The sequence below is a fragment of the Eleginops maclovinus genome, chromosome 24, assembly GCF_036324505.1.
Source record: "Eleginops maclovinus isolate JMC-PN-2008 ecotype Puerto Natales chromosome 24, JC_Emac_rtc_rv5, whole genome shotgun sequence".
In the NCBI taxonomy this organism is placed as follows: Eukaryota; Metazoa; Chordata; class Actinopteri; order Perciformes; family Eleginopidae; genus Eleginops; species Eleginops maclovinus.
In genome coordinates this window covers 128,139-149,027 of record NC_086372.1, presented here as the reverse complement: position 1 = coordinate 149,027, position 20,889 = coordinate 128,139, and the positions used below count along the sequence as shown (strand labels likewise).

Below are 20,889 nucleotides of genomic sequence, written 5' to 3'. Positions count from 1 at the left end.
TAGACAGGTATAATCAGTACCATAGTGATATTAACATGTGGGGTCTTTAGGAGCTGCAGCTGCCGGTGGTGGGCTCCCAGCTCGTGGGTCTGATCCCCCTCAGAGCCGTCATGGCCACCGCCGACTTCTTCATCAACAGAGACAAACTGTTCATCGTCGAGGAGGAGCACAAAGTCCGCCTGGTCAATCCATAGTCATTATTCTACATATAATTTATTACTTATCATAATGTATCATTATATTTATTACATTATATTTATTACATTATATTTATTACATTATATTTATTACATTATATTTATTACATTATATTTATTACATTATATTTATTACATTATATTTATTACATTATATTTATTACATTATATTTATTACATTATATTTATTACATTATATTTATTAATTATATTATATTACATTATATTTATTATATTATATTTATTACATTATATTTATTACATTATATTATATTACATTATATTTATTACATTATATTATATTACATTATATTTATTACATTATATTTATTATATTATATTTATTACATTATATTTATTATATTATATTATATTACATTATATTTATTACATTATATTATATTATATTATATTATATTACATTATATTATATTACATTAATTTATTACATTATATTTATTACATTATATTTATATTATATTTATTACATTATATTTATTACATTATATTTATTACATTATATTTATATTTATTACATTATATTTATTATATTATATTTATTACATTATATTTATTACATTATATTTATTACATTATAATTATTATATTATATTTATTATATTATATTTATTACATTATATTTATTATATTATATTATATTACATTATATTTATTATATTTATATTTATATATTTATTACATTATATTTATTATATTATATTTATTACATTATATTTATTACATTATATTTATTACATTATATTTATTATATTATATTTATTATATTATATTTATTACATTATATTTATTACATTATATTATATTACATTATATTTATTACATTATATTTATTATATTATATTTATTACATTATATTTATTATATTATATTTATTATATTATATTTATTACATTATATTTATTATATTATATTTATTACATTATATTTATTATATTATATTTATTACATTATATTTATTATATTATATTTATTACATTATATTTATTACATTACATTATATTATATTACATTATATTATATTACATTATATTTATTATATTATATTTATTACATTATATTATTATATTTATATTATGATATTTATTACATTATATTTATTACATTATATTTATTACATTATATTTATTACATTATATTAATTATATTATATTATACATTATATTATATTTATTATATTATATTTATTATATTATATTTATTACATTATATTTATTACATTATATTTATTACTTACATTATATTATATTATATTATATTTATTACATTATATTTATTATATTATATTTATTACATTATATTAATTATATTACATTATATTATATTACATTATATTATATTACATTATATTTATTACATTATATTATTACATTATATTTATTAAATTTATATTTATGATATTTATTACATTATATTTATTACATTATATTTATTACATTATATTTATTACATTATATATATTACATTATATTTATTACATTATATTTATTACATTATATTATATTTATTTTACATTATATTTATTATATTATATATTAATTATATTAAATTATATTATATTTATTACATTATATTATATTTATTACATTATATTTATTATATTACATTATATTATATTACATTATATTATATTACATTATATTTATTACATTATATTTATACATTATTATTTATTATATTTATATTACATTATATTTATTACATTATATTTATTACATTATATTATTACATTATATTTATTTGTTATATATATTGTATTATATTTATAGTACATTATATTTTTACATTATATATATTTACATTATATTTATTATATTATATTTATTAACATTATATTTATTACATTATATTTATTATATTTACTATTTACTTACATTATATTTATACATTTATAATGTATTACATTATATTTATTTACAATTATATTTATTACATTATATTTATTTCATTATATTTATTTTATTTATATTTATTACATTATATTTATTACATTTATTATATTTATGGATATTTATTACATTATATTTTTTACTTTTTATATATTACATTTATATGTATACATTATAGTTATTTTATTTATATTTATTACATTATATTTATTACAATTATATTTATATTTATGATATTTATTACATTATATTTATTACATTATATTTTTTACATAAGATGTAGTATATGTTTTAAATTATATTTATTACATTTATTTATATATTTATATATATTAAATTATATGTATGTAATTTATATATAGATTACTTATTATTATCTTCTTATATTTATTTTATTTATATTTATTACATTATTTTTATTACTTTATATTGATATTTATGCTATTTATTAAATTATATTTTATTACATTTATTTATTACATTATATTTATTATATGTATTATATTTTTTACATTATATTTTATTATTTATATATTTTTACATTATTTTCTATTACATTATATTTATTACATTATATTTATTTGACTAGTGTTTTGTTATTATGTGTGTCAGGTGATCAGTAAACTCCGGCCGGACTCTCTCGGTCCGTTCAACCCCAAGGAGAGGATCATAGACTAGTGAGTTTTAGTGCACAGTATTAGTGTATAATACACAGTACAGTTTTTATACTGGTATCAAATAATTGCTGTGTTACATGTGCAGGTTCATGGTGGGGGGGGAGGACAGCCCTCTGGTTCACTGTCGCTGACAACTTCGGTTCAGAGCGTCGTCCGCCCGAACAACCAGCGCCCGGTGGGGGGTCTGTTGTCCGCCGCCATCCGCTGCTATGGTAAAATAGATAAAATTACTATCACCTGTTAGCTATATAAATACTATCACCTGTAGTATATAATACTATCACCTGTAGTATATAAATACTATCACATGTAGTATATAAATACTATCACCTTTAATATATAAATACTATCACCTGTATATAAATACTATCACCTGTAGTATATAAATACTATCACCTGTAATATAAAATACTATCACCTGTAATATATAAATACTATCACTGTAATATATAAATACTATCACCTGTATATAAATACTATCACCTGTAGAATATAAATACTATCCCCCTGTCATATATAATACGATCACCTGTAGTATATAAATACCTATCACCTGTAATATTAATTACTATCACCTGTAACTATTATAAAATACTATCACCTGTAGTATATTAATACACTACTGTAGTATATAAATACTATCACCTGTAATAATATAAATTCTATCAACCTGTATTATATAAATACTATCACCCTGCTAGTATAAAATAGTATCACCTGAAGTATATAATACTATCACCTGTAATATAATACAATCTCACCTGTAAAATATAAATACTAACACCTGTAGTATATAATACTATCACCTGTATAGTATAAATACTATCACCTGTATATATAAATACTATCACCTGTAGTATATAATACTATCACCTGTAATATATAAATACTATCACCTGTAAGTATATAAATACTATCACCTGTAATATATAAATACTATCACCTGTAATATATAAATACTATCACCTGTAATATATAAATACTATCACCTGTAATATATAAATACTATCACCTTGTAATATAAATACTATCACCTGTATATATAAAGTACTATCACCTGTAAGTATATAAATACTATCACCTGTAACTATATAAATACTATCACCTGTAATATATAAATACTATCTCCTGTATTATATAATACTATCCACCTGTAGTTTATAAATACTATCACCTGTTATATATAAATACTATCACCTGTAATATATAAAATCTATCACCTGTAACTATATAAATACTTTCACCTGTAGTATATAAATACTATCACCTGTAGTAAATAAATACTATCACCTGTAGTAGATAAATACTATCACCTGTAGTATATAAATACTATCACCTGTAATTATATAAATACTATCACCTGTAATATATAAATACTATCACCTGTAGTATATAAATAATCTATCACCTGTAATATATTAAATACTATCACCTGTAGTAATATAAATACTATCACCTGTAATATATAAAATATATCACCTGTTATATATAAATACTATCACCTGTAGTATATAAATACTATCACCTGTAATATATAAATACTATCACCTGTAATATATAAATACTATCACCTGTAGTATATAAATACTATCACCTGTAATATATAAATACTATCACCTGTAATATATAAATACTATCACCTGTAGTATATAAATACTATCACCTGTATATATAATACTATCACCTGTATTATATAAATACTATCACCTGTAGTATATAAATACTATCACCTGTAATATATAAATACTATCACCTGTAATATATAAATACTATCACCTGTAATATATAAATACTACACCTGTAGTAATAATAACTATCACCTGTAGTATATAAATACTATCACTGTAATATATAAATACTATCACCTGTAGTATATAAATACTATCACCTGTAATATATAAATTACTATCACCTGTAATATATAAATACTATCACCTGTAGTATATAAATACTATCACCTGTAATATATAAATACTATCACCTGTAATATATAAATACTATCACCTGTAGTATATAAATACTATCACCTGTAGTATATAAATACTATCACCTGTAGTATATAAATACTATCACCTGTAGTATATAAATACTATCACCTGTAGTATATAAATACTATCACCTGTATATATAAATACTATCACCTGTAATATATAAATACTATCACCTGTAATATATAAATACTATCACCTGTAGTATATAAATACTATCACCTGTAGTATATAAATACTATCACCTGTAGTATATAAATACTATCACCTGTAGTATATAAATACTATCACCTGTAATATATAAATACTATCACCTGTAATATATAAATACTATCACCTGTAGTATATAAATACTATCACCTGTAATATATAAATACTATCACCTGTAGTATATAAATACTATCACCTGTAATATATAAATACTATCACCTGTAGTATATAAATACTATCACCTGTAATATATAAATACTATCACCTGTAGTATATAAATACTATCACCTGTAGTATATAAATACTATCACCTGTAATATATAAATACTATCACCTGTAATATATAAATACTATCACCTGTAATATATAAATACTATCACCTGTAGTATATAAATACTATCACCTGTAATATATAAATACTATCACCTGTAGTATATAAATACTATCACCTGTAATATATAAATACTATCACCTGTAATATATAAATACTATCACCTGTAATATATAAATACTATCACCTGTATATAAATACTATCACCTGTAGTATATAAATACTATCACCTGTAATATATAAATACTATCACCTGTAGTATATAAATACTATCACCTGTAGTATATAAATACTATCACCTGTAATATATAAATACTATCACCTGTATATAAATACTATCACCTGTAGTATATAAATACTATCACCTGTAATATATAAATACTATCACCTGTAAGTATATAAATACTATCACCTGTAGTATATAAATACTATCACCTGTAATATATAAATACTATCACCTGTAATATATAAATACTATCACCTGTAGTATATAAATACTATCACCTGTAGTATATAAATACTATCACCTGTAGTATATAAATACTATCACCTGTAATATATAAATACTATCACCTGTAGTATATAAATACTATCACCTGTAGTATATAAATACTATCACCTGTAGTATATAAATACTATCACCTGTAGTATATAAATACTATCACCTGTAATATATAAATACTATCACCTGTAATATATAAATACTATCACCTGTAATATATAAATACTATCACCTGTAGTATATAAATACTATCACCTGTAATATATAAATACTATCACCTGTAGTATATAAATACTATCACCTGTAGTATATAAATACTATCACCTGTAGTATATAAATACTATCACCTGTAGTATATAAATACTATCACCTGTAATATATAAATACTATCACCTGTAATATATAAATACTATCACCTGTAGTATATAAATACTATCACCTGTAATATATAAATACTATCACCTGTAGTATATAAATACTATCACCTGTAGTATATAAATACTATCACCTGTAGTATATAAATACTATCACCTGTAGTATATAAATACTATCACCTGTAGTATATAAATACTATCACCTGTAGTATATAAATACTATCACCTGTAGTATATAAATACTATCACCTGTAGTATATAAATACTATCACCTGTAATATATAAATACTATCACCTGTAGTATATAAATACTATCACCTGTAGTATATAAATACTATCACCTGTAATATATAAATACTATCACCTGTAATATATAAATACTATCACCTGTAATATATAAATACTATCACCTGTAATATATAAATACTATCACCTGTAATATATAAATACTATCACCTGTAATATATAAATACTATCACCTGTAATATATAATACTATCACCTGTAGTATATAAATACTATCACCTGTAATATATAAATACTATCACCTGTAATATATAAATACTATCACCTGTAGTATATAAATACTATCACCTGTAATATATAAATACTATCACCTGTAGTATATAAATACTATCACCTGTAGTATATAAATACTATCACCTGTAGTATATAAATACTATCACCTGTAGTATATAAATACTATCACCTGTAGTATATAAATACTATCACCTGTAGTATATAAATACTATCACCTGTAGTATATAAATACTATCACCTGTAGTATATAAATACTATCACCTGTAATATTAATACTATCACCTGTAATATATAAATACTATCACCTGTAGTATATAAATACTATCACCTGTAATATATAAATACTATCACCTGTAGTATATAAATACTATCACCTGTAGTATATAAATACTATCACCTGTAATATATAAATACTATCACCTGTATATATAAATACTATCACCTGTAATATATAAATACTATCACCTGTAGTATATAAATACTATCACCTGTAATATATAAATACTATCACCTGTAGTATATAAATACTATCACCTGTAGTATATAAATACTATCACCTGTAATATATAAATACTATCACCTGTAGTATATAAATACTATCACCTGTAATATATAAATACTATCACCTGTAGTATATAAATACTATCACCTGTAATATATAAATACTATCACCTGTAGTATATAAATACTATCACCTGTAATATATAAATACTATCACCTGTAATATATAAATACTATCACCTGTAGTATATAAATACTATCACCTGTAATATATAAATACTATCACCTGTAATATATAATACTATCACCTGTAGTATATAAATACTATCAACCTGTAGTATATAAATACTATCACCTGTAATATATAAATACTATCACCTGTAATATATAAATACTATCACCTGTAAGTATATAAATACTATCACCTGTAATATATAAATACTATCACCTGTAATATAAATACTATCACCTGTAATATATAAATACTATCACCTGTAATATATAAATACTATCACCTGTAATATATAAATACTATCACCTGTAATATATAAATACTATCACCTGTAGTATATAAATACTATCACCTGTAGTATATAAATACTATCACCTGTAGTATATAAATACTATCACCTGTAGTATATAAATACTATCACCTGTAGTATATAAATACTATCACCTGTAATATATAAATACTATCACCTGTAGTATATAAATACTATCACCTGTAGTATATAAATACTATCACCTGTAGTATATAAATACTATCACCTGTAATATATAAATACTATCACCTGTAGTATATAAATACTATCACCTGTAGTATATAAATACTATCACCTGTAGTATATAAATACTATCACCTGTAGTATATAAATACTATCACCTGTAATATATAAATACTATCACCTGTAATATATAAATACTATCACCTGTAGTATATAAATACTATCACCTGTAGTATATAAATACTATCACCTGTAGTATATAAATACTATCACCTGTAATATATAAATACTATCACCTGTAATATATAAATACTATCACCTGTAATATATAAATACTATCACCTGTAGTATATAAATACTATCACCTGTATATAAATACTATCACCTGTAGTATATAAATACTATCACCTGTAGTATATAAATACTATCACCTGTAGTATATAAATACTATCACCTGTAGTATATAAATACTATCACCTGTATATAAATACTATCACCTGTAGTATATAAATACTATCACCTGTAGTATATAAATACTATCACCTGTAGTATATAAATACTATCACCTGTAGTATATAAATACTATCACCTGTAGTATATAAATACTATCACCTGTAGTATATACTGTAAATACATAAAGCCTCAGAGTGTGATTCCCCTCCTGGCCTGCAGGGCGCGGCGCTGGCCTGCATGGTGGGTCAGATGTCGTACGGGAAGCGTCAGTTCGAGAGTCTGGACGGCGTCATGCGGAGACTCATTCCCCCGTTTCACAGCGCCGCCGCTGAACTGCTGACCATGGTGGACCGAGACGCCTCGGCCTTCAGCAGCTACATGGTGAGGAGACTTCGCAAACTCTACGATGTTTTCAGACCAATATTTGTGAGTTTACTGTTGGAATGGTGCGACTGTTTTTGAACTATAACGTGTTCTGGTTTCAGGCGGCGCTGAAGATGCCGAAGAACTCCGAAGAGGAAAAACTAAAGTAACATTTTAAACTTTTAACATCAACAGTTTACAAAACACTGTAAAATATGATCTGTATTTAATAACTTGGTATATTTCTAACCAATAGGAGGGCGGCGGCCCTGCAGGGCGGCCTGCAGCAGGCGGTCAGCGTGCCCTTGGCTCTGGCTGACAGGATCAGCCTGCTCTGGCAGCCTCTGAAGGAGATGGTCGTCCACGGGAACATCGCCTGCAAGTCCGACGCTCAGGTGAGAAAAAACAGCAGGGATCCCAAACTCTTTACAGGAAAGGGTAGACCAAACAGGAGAGAAACACTTTTTCAAAATAAAAGTTTTAATTTGAGGTTTGTGCTTTCAAAATAAAACTACGTTTGTTTCTGGGTCAAAGTAAAACTGGAAAAGTTTGTGATTTCGAAATAAAACTATCATATAAAGTGAGTGTTTCCAGGTGGATCTGGAGACTTGAGAGACGGATGATTACGGATATTTTTCAAAGTAAAACATTTAATCTGAAGTTTGTGTTTTCACAATAAAAGATTTATTGTGAAATGTGCAGGTGGCAGCTAAGGCTTTAGAGACGGCAGTTTTTGGAGCGTATTACAACGTCATCATCAACCTGAGGGACGTCACCGACCAGGACTTCAAGACCACCGTGAGTCCCCCCCCACTGCTCATTGAGTTAGTTTAAATAAAGTTCATTTAGAGATGCTGAAGATGTTTCTTCTGCAGACTGAGAAGCGCGCCGTGGCGTTGCTACAGGAAGCCACAGAAAGCGCCGCCGCTGTGTTGCTCGCCGCCGACAATAGGAAGTGATGTCACTTCCTGTTCTACAATCTTACCGGAAAGCTGGGAGTGGATCTCCTTCAGCTTCCTTTCTAATTGACTTAATTACAAATACTTTTACTCAAAATAATGAAGTGAATCTCATAAACAGAGGAATCAGAAGCTTACTAAGAATAAAGTTCTAAATCATGATATTTCTCTGTCTCTATTTTCCTCTTGAAGCCTTTTAATAAATCCCATTGCTCTGTAGGGGTTAGGGGGGGGTTAGTGTTGGGGGGGAGGGGTGTTCAGACGCTGAGTTTGTGTCAGAATGAGACCTCCTCTTTGGCGTTACCATCTTTGTAGTTTATTATTACATTTACACGTTTGAACCATTTATATTGTCATGCTTCTTCTAATTAGTGTCTCTGTGAATCCTTAGTATTTTAAATCTGGGATTAAGAGGCTGAGCAACCCACGGTCTATAATGTATATCCAATAATAAGACAGGTGAGTTTAATACAGTTATAACAACAGACAGCAGGTTAGTGATGATCTATAATTAATCATATTTATATTCAAATGTCACAGGCTTTTATTTTGTTGACACAGACGACTTCCTCACAGCGTGCTGAAGCGGCTCAGAGCTCCTCGCAGCTTATCTGCAATCTGACCAATCACAGAGCAGAGACAGTGATGCCACAGTGAGGTTCAAACTGACCAATCACAGAGCAGAGACAGTGATGCCACAGTGAGGTTCAAACTGACCAATCACAGAGCAGAGACAGTGATGCCACAGTGAGGTTCAAACTGACCAATCACAGAGCAGAGACAGTGATGCCACAGTGAGGTTCAAACTGACCAATCACAGAGCAGAGACAGTGATGCCACAGTGAGGTTCAAACTGACCAATCACAGAGCAGAGACAGTGATGCCACAGTGAGGTTCAAACTGACCAATCACAGAGCAGAGACAGTGATGCCACAGTGAGGTTCAAACTGACCAATCACAGAGCAGAGAGACAGTGATGCCACAGTGAGGTTCAAACTGACCAATCACAGAGCAGAGACAGTGATGCCACAGTGAGGTTCAAACTGACCAATCACAGAGCAGAGACAGTGATGCCACAGTGAGGTTCAAACTGACCAATCACAGAGCAGAGACAGTGATGCCACAGTGAGGTTCAAACTGACCAATCACAGAGCAGAGACAGTGATGCCACAGTGAGGTTCAAACTGACCAATCACAGAGCAGAGACAGTGATGCCACAGTGAGGTTCAAACTGACCAATCACAGAGCAGAGACAGTGATGCCACAGTGAGGTTCAAACTGACCAATCACAGAGCAGAGACAGTGATGCCACAGTGAGGTTCAAACTGACCAATCACAGAGCAGAGACAGTGATGCCACAGTGAGGTTCAAACTGACCAATCACAGAGCAGAGACAGTGATGCCACAGTGAGGTTCAAACTGACCAATCACAGAGCAGAGACAGTGATGCCACAGTGAGGTTCAAACTGACCAATCACAGAGCAGAGACAGTGATGCCACAGTGAGGTTCAAACTGACCAATCACAGAGCAGAGACAGTGATGCCACAGTGAGGTTCAAACTGACCAATCACAGAGCAGAGACAGTGATGCCACAGTGAGGTTCAAACTGACCAATCACAGAGCAGAGACAGTGATGCCACAGTGAGGTTCAAACTGACCAATCACAGAGCAGGTATTAACTGCTTAATGGAACACATTTCACTACATATTATTAGCAGTTACTTCCTGCCCCCCCCCCCCCCCCTCACCTGTTGCTGTAGGTAAAGCTGCATCACGCTGTTGTAGTCATGGATAGGGTTACTATGGAAATGGTTCATCTCCGCCGCAACACACACAGGTACTCAGGCACACACATATGGGGTCAGATCCGTGTCATAATTCACGAATGCACACAGAAGGATTCACACTTGTGTTTCAGTGCACACACAGATGTAGAGGAGTTGAACATCTGGAGCTGACGTTACAGAGGATTAATGTAATCGGTGTTGAGCACTGTGGTCATATTCAAATCCAATCCTTCAAAGACTTCAAGATCGACGGACCAACGTCTTGGATAGGACAGCAGTTAATCGGTAACACCAGCACGCTAACTGTAACCCTGCGAGATTAACTGGTGTCCTGGATTGAATTTGAGTTGAATATGACCACCAGTGCTCAACGTTCGACCGTTTGTTTACCAACACCGGTGAATCCTAATTAACGTCAGCTCTAAAAGTTCCACTCCATCATCAAACACAGTGGAATATCTTTGGAATAATAATTTGAGCAGGACACTTTGGATTCATTCTTGTTAAGCTGTCCCTAAAAAAGAAAGAATGGAAGAAGTTAAAGACATGTATGGCTAAAGTTAGCTATTAAAGGCAATCACCCCTGTGTATTAGCATTATAGCTAACTCGCCAGCACACGCTAGCATTATATGCTACGCATATTACTTCCATGCTAACAGTAACACATCACTAACGTCACATGAGTTCATTCCTAAAGCATACGGAGTCGTTCACGCACAGACCCTTATCACTAGACTTGTGTTAGTCGCCATGTTGAAGTTGACCTGTCAGCTCCTGACAGCACAGAATGCGTATATGAAGCGCTACGTCACGAACGCAAGAAACCATACCCGCGTGGGGGCGCGCTCACGTGATTGGCTTAGAATGGAGGAGACATCTGATTGGCTACAGACAGAAAACATTACAAGTACGAATCGGGTGAGCTTCAGGGGAGTCTCAACAACCCACACAGGAGCGCACAGAGAGCGGTGTGTGTATCAGGTTCAGCGGTGTGTGTATCAGGTTCAGCGGTGTGTGTATCAGGTTCAGCGGTGTGTGTATCAGGTTCTGTATCAGGTTCAGCGGTGTGTGTATCAGGTTCAGCGGTGTGTGTATCAGGTTCAGCGGTGTGTGTATCAGGTTCAGCGGTGTGTGTATCAGGTTCTGTATCAGGTTCAGCGGTGTGTGTATCAGGTTCAGCGGTGTGTGTATCAGGTTCAGCGGTGTGTGTATCAGGTTCTGTATCAGGTTCAGCGGTGTGTGTATCAGGTTCAGCGGTGTGTGTATCAGGTTCAGCGGTGTGTGTATCAGGTTCTGTATCAGGTTCAGCGGTGTGTGTATCAGGTTCTGTATCAGGTTCAGCGGTGTGTGTATCAGGTTCAGCGGTGTGTGTATCAGGTTCAGCGGTGTGTGTATCAGGTTCTGTATCAGGTTCAGCGGTGTGTGTATCAGGTTCTGTATCAGGTTCAGCGGTGTGTGTATCAGGTTCTGTATCAGATTCAGCGGTGTGTGTATCAGATTCAGCGGTGTGTGTATCAGATTCAGCGGTGTGACACGGAAAACACACGTGTGTGGATCAAAGATACACAGGTTAAAACCTTTTCTGTATTTGGAATTTGTTGACATACAGTGGGGCAAAAAAGTATTTAGTCAGCCACCAATTGAGCAAGTTCTCCCATTTCAAAAGATGAGAGAGGCCTGTCATTTTATCATAGGTACACCTCAACTATGAGAGACAGAATGGGGGAAACATCCAGGAAATCACATTGTAGGATTTTAATGAATTCATTTCAAATGATTGTGGAAAATAAGTATTGGGTCACCTACAAACAAGCAAGATGTCTGGCTCTCACAGACCTGTAACTTCTTCTTTAAGAGGCTCCTCTGTCCTCCACTCGTTACCTGTATTAATGGCACCTTTTTGAACTGGTTATCAGTATAAAAGACACCTGTCCACAACCTCAAACAGCCATACTCCAAACTCCACTATGGCCAAGACCAAAGAGCTGTCAAAGGAGACCAGAGACAACATTGTAGACCTGCACCAGGCTGGGAAAACTGAATGTGCAATAGGTAAGCAGCTTGGTGTGAAGAAATCAACTGTGGGAGCAATTATTAGAAAATGGAAGACATACAAGACCACTGCTAATCTCCCTCGATCTGGGGCTCCACGCAAGATCTCACCCCGTGGGGTCAACATGATCACAAGAATGGTGAGCAAAAATCCCAGAACCACACGGGGGGACCTAGTGAATGACCTGCAGAGAGCTGGGACCAAAGTAACAGAGGCTACCATCAGTAACACACTACGCCGCCAGGGACTTACATCCTGCAGTTCCAGACGTGTCCCCCTGCTTAAGCCAGTACATGTCCAGGCCCGTCTGAAGTTTGCTAGAGGGCATTTGGATGATCCAGAAGAGGATTGGGAGAATGTCATATGGTCAGATGAAACCAAAATAGAACTTTTTGGTAAAAACTCAACTCGTGGTGTTTGGAGGAGAAAGAATGCAGAGTTGCATCCAAAGAACACCATACCTACTGTGAAGCATGGGGGGGGAGACATCATGCTTTGGGGCTGTTCTTCTGCAAAGGGACCAGGACGACTGATCCGTGTAAAGGAAAGAATGAATGGGGCCATGTATCGTGAGATTTTGAGTGAAACCTCCTTCCATCAGCAAGGGCACTGAAGATGAAGCGTGGCTGGGTCTTTCAGCATGACAGTGATCCCAAACACACCGCCAGGGCAACGAAGGAGTGGCTTCCTAAGAAGCATTTCAAGGTCCTGGAGTGGCCTAGCCAGTCTCCAGATCTCAACCTCATAGAAAATCTTTGGAGGGAGTTGAAAGTCCGTGTTGCCCAGCGACAGCCCCAAAACATCACTGCTTTAGAGGAGATCTGCATGGAGGAATGGGCCAAAATACCAGCAACAGTGTGGAAACCTTGTGAAGACTTACAGAAAACCTTTGACCTCTGTCATTGCCAACAAAGGGGATATAACAAAGTATTGAGATGAACTTTTGTTATTGACCAAATACTTATTTTCCACAATCATTTGAAATGAATTCATTAAAATCCTACAATGTGATTTCCTGGACTGTTTCCCCCATTCTGTCTCTCATAGTTGAAGTGTACCTATGATGAAATTACAGGCCTCTCTCATCTTTTGAAATGGGAGAACTTGCACAATTGGTGGCTGACTAAATACTTTTTTGCCCCACTGTATATGTGTGAAACGGAACACATGTGTGCACACGCACACACACACACACACACACAGTACTCAGACTCACACACACAGGTACACACACACTTTACCCTGCAGGCTGTAGCTCGTGTGTTTTTGTGTGTGTGTGTGTGTGTGTGTGTGTGTGTGTGTGTGTGTGTGTGTGTGTGTGTGTGTGTGTGTGTGTGTGTGTGTGTGTGTGTGTGTGTGTGTGTGTGTGTGTGTGTGTGTGTGTGTGTGTGTGTGTGTGTGTGTGTGTGTGTGTGTGTGTGTGTGTGTGTCGCCCTGGTTGATCTTCCCTGCAGAGATCAGACGCTCCCGAGTCCTTCAGCTTCTCTGCTGCCGCCTGAACAAAGACACACCCTCAGTGACATCATCTCACAGAAACCCCCCCTCAGTGACATCATCTCACAGAAACCCCCCCTCAGTGACATCATCTCACAGACACCCCCCCCTCAGTGACATCATCTCACAGAAACCCCCCCTCAGTGACATCATCTCACAGACACCCCCCCCTCAGTGACATCATCTCACAGACACCCCCCCTCAGTGAGGTCATCTCACAGACACCCCCCCTCAGTGACATGATCTCACAGAAACCCCCCCTCAGTGACATCATCTCACAGACACCCCCCCCTCAGTGACATCATCTCACAGACACCCCCCCCTCAGTGACATCATCTCATAGACACCCCCCCGTCAGTGACATCATCTCATAGACACCCCCCCTCAGTGACATCATCTCATAGACACCCCCCCTCAGTGACATCATCTCATAGACACCCCCCCTCAGTGACATCATCTCATAGACACCCCCCGTCAGTGACATCATCTCATAGACACCCCCCGTCAGTGACATCATCTCATAGACACCCCCCCCTCAGTGACATCATCTCACAGACACCCCCCCCTCAGTGACATCATCTCACAGACACCCCCCCCTCAGTGACATCATCTCACAGACACCCCCCCTCAGTGACATCATCTCATAGACACCCCCCCTCAGTGACATCATCTCACAGACACCCCCCCTCAGTGACATCATCTCATAGACACCCCCTGTCAGTGACATCATCTCATAGACACCCCCCCTCAGTGACATCATCTCACAGACACCCCCTCCTCAGTGACATCATCTCATAGACACCCCCCCTCAGTGACATCATCTCATAGACACCCCCCCCTCAGTGACATCATCTCATAGACACCCCCCCTCAGTGACATCATCTCATAGACACCCCCCGTCAGTGACATCATCTCATAGACACCCCCCCTCAGTGACATCATCTCACAGACACCCCCCCTCAGTGACATCATCTCAAAGAAACCCCCCCTCAGTGACATCATCTCACAGACACCCCCCCTCAGTGTGATCATCTCACAGAAACCCCCCCTCAGTGACATCATCTCACAGAAACCCCCCCTCAGTGACATCATCTCACAGACACCCCCCCTCAGTGACATCATCTCACAGACACCGCCCCTCAGTGACATCATGTCACAGACACCCCCCCTCAGTGACATCATCTCACAGACACCCCCCCTCAGTGACATCATCTCACAGAAACCCCCCCTCAGTGACATCATCTCACAGAAACCCCCCCCTCAGTGACATCATCTCACAGACACCCCCCCTCAGTGACATCATCTCACAGACACCGCCCCTCAGTGACATCATGTCACAGACACCCCCCCTCAGTGACATCATCTCATAGACACCCCCCCTCAGTGACATCATCTCATAGACACCCCCCCGTCAGTGACATCATCTCATAGACACCCCCCCTCAGTGACATCATCTCACAGACACCCCCCCTCAGTGACATCATCTCAAAGAAACCCCCCCTCAGTGACATCATCTCACAGACACCCCCCCTCAGTGTGATCATCTCACAGAAACCCCCCCTCAGTGACATCATCTCACAGAAACCCCCCCTCAGTGACATCATCTCACAGACACCCCCCCTCAGTGACATCATCTCACAGACACCGCCCCTCAGTGACATCATGTCACAGACACCCCCCCTCAGTGACATCATCTCACAGACACCCCCCCCTCAGTGACATCATCTCACAGACACACCCTCCTCAGTGACATCATCTCACAGACACACCCTCAGTGATGTCATCTCACAGACACATACCCCTCAGTGACGTCACCATAGGCCACACCCCTAAATTACACATAAGCTCCGCCCCTCAGGTGAGTGTGTGAGGTTACCTTGTGAACAGCAATGATTTCTGGGAAGCATCCCAGCATGCTCTTGTACTCGCTGTTGGTCCCCAGCAGGAGGTGGAGGTCCTTCTGAGGCTGGGGTATATACTTGTATACAAGTACATACAAGTACTAATATTAGTACTTATATATACTAATATTAGTACTTATATACCTGTAGATACTCAGTTACCTGTAGGTATTTAGTTACCTGTAGATACTCAGTTACCTGTAGGTATTTAGTTACCTGTGGGTATTTAGTTACCTGTAGATACTCAGTTACCTGTAGATACTCAGTTACCTGTAGATACTCAGTTACCTGTAGATACTCAGTTACCTGTAGATACTCAGTTACCTGTGGGTATTCAGTTACCTGTGGGTATTTAGTTACCTGTAGGTATTTAGTTACCTGTAGGTATTTAGTTACCTGTGGGTATTTAGTTACCTGTAGATACTCAGTTACCTGTAGATACTCAGTTACCTGTAGGTATTTAGTTACCTGTAGATACTCAGTTACCTGTAGGTATTTAGTTACCTGTGGGTATTTAGTTACCTGTAGATACTCAGTTACCTGTAGATACTCAGTTACCTGTAGATACTCAGTTACCTGTGGGTATTTAGTTACCTGTAGATACTCAGTTACCTGTAGATACTCAGTTACCTGTAGATACTCAGTTACCTGTAGATACTCAGTTACCTGTAGATACTCAGTTACCTGTAGATACTCAGTTACCTGTAGGTATTTAGTTACCTGTGGGTATTTAGTTACCTGTAGGTATTTAGTTACCTGTAGGTATTTAGTTACCTGTGGGTATTTAGTTACCTGTAGATACTCAGTTACCTGTAGATACTCAGTTACCTGTAGATACTCAGTTACCTGTAGGTATTTAGTTACCTGTAGATACTCAGTTACCTGTAGATACTCAGTTACCTGTAGATACTCAGTTACCTGTAGATACTCAGTTACCTGTAGGTATTTAGTTACCTGTAGATACTCAGTTACCTGTAGGTATTTAGTTACCTGTAGATACTCAGTTACCTGTAGATACTCAGTTACCTGTAGGTATTTAGTTACCTGTAGATACTCAGTTACCTGTAGGTATTTAGTTACCTGTAGATACTCAGTTACCTGTAGGTATTTAGTTACCTGTAGATACTCAGTTACCTGTAGATACTCAGTTACCTGTAGATACTCAGTTACCTGTAGATACTCAGTTACCTGTAGGTATTTAGTTACCTGTAGATACTCAGTTACCTGTAGATACTCAGTTACCTGTAGATACTCAGTTACCTGTAGGTATTTAGTTACCTGTAGATACTCAGTTACCTGTAGATACTCAGTTACCTGTAGGTATTTAGTTACCTGTGGGTATTTAGTTACCTGTGGGTATTTAGTTACCTGTAGATACTCAGTTACCTGTAGGTATTTAGTTACCTGTGGGTATTTAGTTACCTGTAGATACTCAGTTACCTGTAGATACTCAGTTACCTGTAGATACTCAGTTACCTGTAGGTATTTAGTTACCTGTGGGTATTTAGTTACCTGTGGGTATTTAGTTACCTGTAGATACTCAGTTACCTGTAGATACTCAGTTACCTGTAGGTATTTAGTTACCTGTGGGTATTTAGTTACCTGTGGGTATTTAGTTACCTGTGGGTATTTAGTTACCTGTAGATACTCAGTTACCTGTGGGTATTTAGTTACCTGTGGGTATTTAGTTACCTGTAGATACTCAGTTACGTGTAGATACTCAGTTACCTGTGGGTATTTAGTTACCTGTGGGTATTTAGTTACCTGTAGATACTCAGTTACCTGTAGATACTCAGTTACCTGTAGGTATTTAGTTACCTGTAGATACTCAGTTACCTGTAGGTATTTAGTTACCTGTAGATACTCAGTTACCTGTAGATACTCAGTTACCTGTGGGTATTTAGTTACCTGTGGGTATTTAGTTACCTGTAGATACTCAGTTACCTGTAGGTATTTAGTTACCTGTGGGTATTTAGTTACCTGTAGATACTCAGTTACCTGTGGGTATTTAGTTACCTGTGGGTATTTAGTTACCTGTAGATACTCAGTTACCTGTAGATACTCAGTTACCTGTAGGTATTTAGTTACCTGTGGGTATTTAGTTACGTGTAGATACTCAGTTACCTGTAGATACTCAGTTACCTGTAGATACTCAGTTACCTGTAGATACTCAGTTACCTGTAGGTATTTAGTTACCTGTAGGTATTTAGTTACCTGTGGGTATTTAGTTACCTGTGGGTATTTAGTTACCTGTAGATACTCAGTTACCTGTAGATACTCAGTTACCTGTAGGTATTCAGTTACCTGTAGGTATTTAGTTACCTGTGGGTATTTAGTTACCTGTAGATACTCAGTTACCTGTAGATACTCAGTTACCTGTAGATACTCAGTTACCTGTAGATACTCAGTTACCTGTGGGTATTTAGTTACCTGTAGATACTCAGTTACCTGTAGATACTCAGTTACCTGTGGGTATTTAGTTACCTGTAGATACTCAGTTACCTGTAGATACTCAGTTACCTGTAGGTATTTAGTTACCTGTGGGTATTTAGTTACCTGTAGATACTCAGTTACCTGTAGATACTCAGTTACCTGTAGGTATTTAGTTACCTGTGGGTATTTAGCTTCCTGCTCACCTATAACTATCCCTCAGGTACGAGTCCGGTCTGTCCACTGGAGTTGTGGGCCTGGATCCAGCCCCCCCCCCCCCCCCCCCACTGTCTGCCACAGAAACACAGTCAGGTGTGTGTATTTGTATACCTGGTCGAGGACGGAGATCGTCTGTCCTTGTCTCACCGACAGCTCGTTGTTTCCAGGCTCAGCCGAGAAGTCGTACAGCACCTCCGCCTGGTGTGTGTGTGTGTGTGTGTGTGTGTGTGTGTGTGTGTGTGTGTGGTGTGTGTGTGTGTGTGTGTGTGTGTGTGTGTGTGGTGTGTGTGTGTGTGTGTGTGTGTGTGTGGTGTGTGTGTGTGTGTGTGTGTGTGTGTGTGTGTGTGTGTGTGTGTGTGTGTGTGGTGTGGTGTGTGTGTGTGTGTGTGTGTGTGTGTGTTATTGTTTACTCGAGGTTTCTTCTGTAGCATGTATTAATGTATAGTAGTTAGCATGCTATTAACATAGTACCTGTATTACATGTGAATCACATGTGAATAAATCCCGTAGTTTATAACAGTAGAAGTTTGAATATCTGTATTCAGTATTGAAATACTCCTGCAGCAGTTATATTCCTAACAGTGAACTCTCTTCATGCTTAATAACATGTAGAGACACATTTAGAAACCGCTCCCTCTCCACCAGACTCTTGCTGTTTTACACAGGATTTAAATACGAGCTTTTCTAACTTGTTTCCAAAGATAATGGAACGTTTCTGTAGGTTTGACGGTGTTTTATTTCGTTATTAAACATGTATTCGTCCTGCAGAAGTCTCCTCTCTCTGGAGCTTTATTTAAAAAACATTTAGTCCCGTTTTAAGGAGGTTTTAGCGCCGGATTAAAGGCTCTGTTTTTTGAATGAAGTTCTGTATGCATTACGTCATAGCCAGTACCACTCGCTGTCCTCAGGTGTTCTTACCTGCAGGGCCATCCCAGCTGCTGCTCCTAAATCTTTATTTTATCTTCATCCTGCAAAACTTGCACCCTCTTGTTCTCCTGCGACAACAACAGACACCTTTTCCGATGCACCACTTCAGAATAAAAGCCTCGCCTTCAGAATAAAAGCCTCGCCTTTAGAATAAGGTTTTATAATTAAACATCAAAGCTGGAAAACAAACCAAAACTCAAATATAACATAAAGGACATGTATTGTCTTTACGTTGTTTACCTTTAACAGCTGTAGAGTGCAAATAATAACAACTTTAACAATCATTAACAAACTAATTATTTGAGTAATACATGTTTTGATTTAACACTAATTGTTTTACTCCAAAACAG

At 35.1% G+C, this 20,889-nt stretch overlaps 1 protein-coding gene across 1 annotated transcript in view; it reads left to right on the top strand.

Moving 5' to 3' along the window:
- Nucleotides 1-9,888, top strand: part of ftcd (formimidoyltransferase cyclodeaminase) — a 32,098-nt gene extending 22,210 nt beyond the window's left edge. Inside the window, exons 7-14 of the mRNA XM_063878187.1 lie at nt 51-182; nt 2,717-2,781; nt 2,951-2,993; nt 8,624-8,785; nt 8,890-8,933; nt 9,024-9,162; nt 9,470-9,565; nt 9,643-9,888. Coding sequence (XP_063734257.1) covers nt 51-182; nt 2,717-2,781; nt 2,951-2,993; nt 8,624-8,785; nt 8,890-8,933; nt 9,024-9,162; nt 9,470-9,565; nt 9,643-9,726 — 765 coding nt within the window. The 3' untranslated portion in view covers nt 9,727-9,888. The remainder of the gene's footprint in view (nt 1-50; nt 183-2,716; nt 2,782-2,950; nt 2,994-8,623; nt 8,786-8,889; nt 8,934-9,023; nt 9,163-9,469; nt 9,566-9,642) is intronic.
- Nucleotides 9,889-20,889: the final 11,001 nt, after the last annotated feature.